The 4,597-nt window shown below is 40.0% G+C and overlaps 2 protein-coding genes across 2 annotated transcripts in view; one reads left to right on the top strand and one right to left on the bottom strand.

Moving 5' to 3' along the window:
- Positions 1–2,038, top strand: part of sat2b (spermidine/spermine N1-acetyltransferase family member 2b) — an 8,994-nt gene extending 6,956 nt beyond the window's left edge. The window contains exons 4-6 of the mRNA XM_037687530.1: positions 1,226–1,327; positions 1,469–1,509; positions 1,591–2,038. Of these exons, the coding sequence (XP_037543458.1) occupies positions 1,226–1,327; positions 1,469–1,509; positions 1,591–1,770 (323 nt within the window). The 3' untranslated portion in view covers positions 1,771–2,038. The remainder of the gene's footprint in view (positions 1–1,225; positions 1,328–1,468; positions 1,510–1,590) is intronic.
- taf6 (TAF6 RNA polymerase II, TATA box binding protein (TBP)-associated factor) overlaps positions 1–4,597 on the bottom strand; it is a 47,673-nt gene that overhangs the window by 12,618 nt on the left and 30,458 nt on the right. The window lies entirely within an intron of this gene.

Here is a 4,597-nt window from a genome sequence, read left to right as displayed (position 1 = left end):
TATATATATATATATATATATATGTGTGTGTGTGTGTGTATATGTGTGTGTGTGTACATAATAGCGTGTATAAGGTTTGTTACAGGTGTATTGTGCAACAGGTCCATTCAATGAGAAGACGAAGACGGCACGAGGTGCAGCTGCGATGATTCTGACCAGTGCACGTTTTGTTTTTATGCAGATTAAACAGAACTCAGTTCAATGCTCATCTTCTGATCATCATTAAACACAACACAGAGTAAACTAAAAGAAGAATAAAAACGAACTGACAGGTTGATAATATTTGTTCCGAGCTGAATTAATATCCAGCCAAGTTCAGCACGTTATACAGCTGTCTACACCAAGCCACGCCCACATACACTCACGCTGAGGCACATTATTCTATGTCCACCCTCATTGGATGAATCCTGTGGCTGTGGGCGGACCCTGGGCTGAACAAAATTAGCCCTGATGAGTGGCAAACCGAGGGGGCGTGGCCAGATGTTTGTCAATCATTCTGAACCATGAAGGGACAGTAACAGAACGGGGCTGTCAGAATTTAGCCCTTTGGAACGACTCTGGGATTTTCCCCAGGCGGTTCGACAGCAGTTTTCTTGTAACTTTAACAAAATGTGACATTACTTCTAAAATGTATTTATTTTTAAGTTGTTATTTTTAAGTTATTTTAACATCTTTATTGTAAATGCCAGGAGGGAGGGCTTAGCCCTCCTAGCCCACTGATACCAGCCGTCACTGCCAAAAGTCTAGTTTCCTGAAATGATTGGGGTGACCAAAGATTAATCTATGGTGGGCAAGGTCCTCGTTTGCCACCCCGTCACCATCCATCACTGAGCTTCCTGAGATGAGCAAAACTATAACAAAACCTCCCTCTGTTCCTCCCCACAGTGTAACAAATATGTTGAACCAAAAACATTCAGGCTTACTTGCATTCTCTGTTTAATTCCGGTCCAGAAAAACACTCATCTCCAAAAATACAAACATCCACTCTTCAAACCCCTCAGCGATGGGGACTTTAACGTATCGTGTGTTCTGCAGTTAGCCTGACATTATTATAGTTTATATTCAGACTCCTTCACTTTGCATTTTGTTATGTTCAAATTTATTATTAGTGATATTTTCTATGACTCGGTTCACGTGTATTAACAATAAAAAAGTAGTTCTTTGACGATACTTGTTGCATTTCTTATGTTTCCTGTTTGTTTTGCGTTTGTCCTTCTTCCTGTAGGGTTTACAGTTGTCGGCTACGCCCTGTACTTTTACACGTACAGCACCTGGAAGGGGAGATCCGTGTATTTGGAGGACCTATATGTGACGCCAGAATTCAGAGGTGTAAAATAAATTCAACAGGACCTGTAACTCCCTGCAGCAAAATCTTGTCTTGTAGCATTAAGTTTATGAGCATTACTATAAAAACGTTTTAGTTTATATATTGTATTTTACATCCATTTTTTTTTATTATTTTTTTTAGGCAATGGCATTGGTAAGGGTTTGCTGTGCAAAGTGGCCGAGGTAGGTTTAATATACTGGAGCATTGGCTGATTTTGTGCCATCGAGTGCAGGATAAAGCATCGTTGTTTGTTGTTTGATCAGGTGGGGAAATCCAGGCAGTGTGTTCGGCTGCAGATGTCCGTCCTGAACTGGAACACCCCGACTCGAGACTTCTACGCTGCTAAAGGAGCCCAGGACCTCACTGCTACCGAAGGCTGGCACTTCATCCGCTTTGATGGACAGAACCTGGACAATTTAGTTAATGAGGCGCCAAAAAGTTAAATGTTTGTCGAGGAAAACCACGTACTTTAGCTGCTGTGTTTGGTTTGTATCCACCCCATCCTTCTCGTGAGTCAGCAGATTTTCATAATTTAATTGTGAACAGTGTTTATGCTGATTGTAATTGCCATTAAAAACTTGTTTTATTTGACCCAAGCCAACAATCTGCCTTTAAGACTTTATGGTGCTGCTTCTGAAAAGGTTCAAGCTAAAACGATAAGACGGGATTTTTGTGAACAAATTGATGTCAAGCACTTTGCAACATGACCATGGCACAAAGAAAGTTTAAAATTCTAATAAAGCTTTTGAAGCGATTAAGACCAATTAAAATTTCTTACGAACTTTCCAACAGACTGTTACATGATTTTACATGAACTCTTGCCTAATCTTTCAAAAGATGATTTTTTTTTTTTTTAATAAACTTTGCACATATTTTACAACAAAGTCCAGCTTTAGGTTGATTCAGCTCACTCTGGCAGCACATTAGATTACATCTTCTTGCAGAAACAGTAGTTAGTGGGAGTTTATGTTGCCAGAACGTGAAGACCTCTTCTGTAAATTAACATTTGATAAGTAGCTTCTGTAGTCAAGGTCAGCATTGTTCAGTTAAGTTTTTAGCCAAGGTCAAATTTTTTTTGTCTCCCGTCACAACAGAGAGGGGACTTGAAAATGTCACCTATCTGTCTTATGAGCTCTATAACTTGAAAAATATGTGAAGAACAGACTTCCATTTTAGTGTGCAGCTGCATCTAAGTGTAAAAATAGGTCACTGTCAAAAATTGGGTTGCCATGTCAAAATCCAAGATGGCCACTGCCATATGTATATGTGAACCAACCATGCAGATCATTTGAGGAAACTATCTTTCTAGTTTTTATGTTGCTTCAAAGTATAGTTTCCTGAAAAGATTAGGGTGGCCAAAGATTAATCTACAGTGGCCAAGGCCACCATTAGCCACCCCCTGACTCCTCCATTGCCCCTGGTGGTGGATAAAGTTGCTCCCCCTGCTCACCAGGATCTGTCACTCTGCGCTGCCTCTGACCTGGAACAGGCCATTCATGCTTTTATCAGCTCAAGGCTTGACAGGCTGTAATGCTTTCTATGCAGGAATCTCCCAGTCTCCCCATCTCTCCAGATGCCTTCAGCTGGTCCGATACGCTGCAGCCAACACTCCCAGACTTCAGCTCATCACTCCTGCTTTATTCTCTCATCGTTGGCTTCCAGTCTGTTTAAGAATTGATTTTAAACTTTTGTTTTTCACATTTAAAGCTCTTAATGGTCTTGCCTCATCTTATTTAGCTGATCTAGTAGCTTTCTGTGAGCATGACAGGATCTTAATGTCATTTAATACTTCTTTACGGTTTATCCCAAAGTCTAAATGTAAATGTTGGGGTGACTGGACCTTTGGAGTCGCGGCACCCAGACTCTGGAACTAACTACCTCAGGACTTGTGCTCCATCACTGACTTGGGCCTTTTTAAACCAAAACCTTTTTAATCAGGCAGGCTTTTAATACCTAATAGGACTCTGGCATTTTTGTGGTGTTTGTTTTTATCTTTTTCACATTTTGGCTGTTGGAGAGGGCTCTATACATAGATACTGATTGTTCCAGTCGATTGAAGCAGTTTCTTTGACTTATAAGAAACTACACCGAGTCTTTGTGCATCTTCAACACTGAACTTGAAATAATTTAATGTTTAAACGTCAAAAAAAGACCAAAACTAAATATCTACTCCATACATCAATAGAACAGCTCTAATCTGTAAGACAAGTTTTATGTATTTCTTTCGTGTCCCGGGGTTGATGCAGACGTGTTTTAATTTTGCACAATTGAGACAACTTTGAGAAAGCAGACACTTACTTTGGAAGCTTTAATGGAAAAGTTCACTATAAAACATCAGTTCAATGAATTATTGCTGACAGCCACATATTTAAAAATCTCCACAAGAAATGAGCATGAGGTTTTTTTTTTATATACTTTACAACTTTTCGGTAACGATTGGATTAAAAAAGGAAAAATAGCTGCAACTAAAAGCTCTGCCAGAAATATACACAATGGATTTTTTTTTTCTGATTAAACAACAGTTCGTATATAAAATTAAATTTTCTCCAATTCTTAGGTCTTCATTATCACCAGAAAATAACAAATGGTGAAAGTCTCCAGTTGCTCTCAGACGTATGCGTTTCGTCCATAGTTGCTTGGAGTCTGAGACGTTGGTGCGACTGAGCGGACGTGTCCTCTGGTGGTTTGTCGGTATGGGTACGGGCTAAAACACAAGTCTTATGTCAGCCAGGAATATTGACTTGTATTAGACTTGAACTCCAACAAATACTCACATTTTTTCATTGGGCGACTTGAACCTGCAGGCACACAGCAGACACGAACCGCCGCAGAGCGCGAGCACGGCCGAAGACCAGCCGATGTAGAGGCCTTGTCCAATCTCGTACCTGCCACACAATAAAGTCTTATCTCATACTCTGTTGTGCGTTATCCTTTCTGTGGTAAATGATAATTATTGTTCTGTTGTTTTTGATTAGCTGACAGAGTTCGTGTCAACTTACTTTGTCCCTGCGTAAAGCTGGTCAAAGAACTGCTGCGTGATGTTGGCGGCGTACCATGACACGGCAATCATGGTGCAAAGCCCTTCAAACACGCAAAAATAAACATGTTCGTTTTAGGCATGGTAAAGGTTGTCGAATTTACAAACTTTGATTTTAAATTAAAGATTGATTTGAAAAAGGAACCAAGGTTTCATATGAAAACTTAAAATGTAGCCATTTAGTCCTGTCTGCTTTCCGATGAGCAAAAGGTAACCACTGGAATTAGCGATAA

The sequence above is a fragment of the Nematolebias whitei genome, chromosome 14, assembly GCF_014905685.2.
Source record: "Nematolebias whitei isolate Nwh7 chromosome 14, NemWhi1, whole genome shotgun sequence".
NCBI lineage: Eukaryota > Metazoa > Chordata > Actinopteri > Cyprinodontiformes > Rivulidae > Nematolebias > Nematolebias whitei.
The sequence above is the reverse complement of the archived record's forward strand: the minus strand, read 5'-3'. Positions and strand labels throughout refer to the sequence as shown.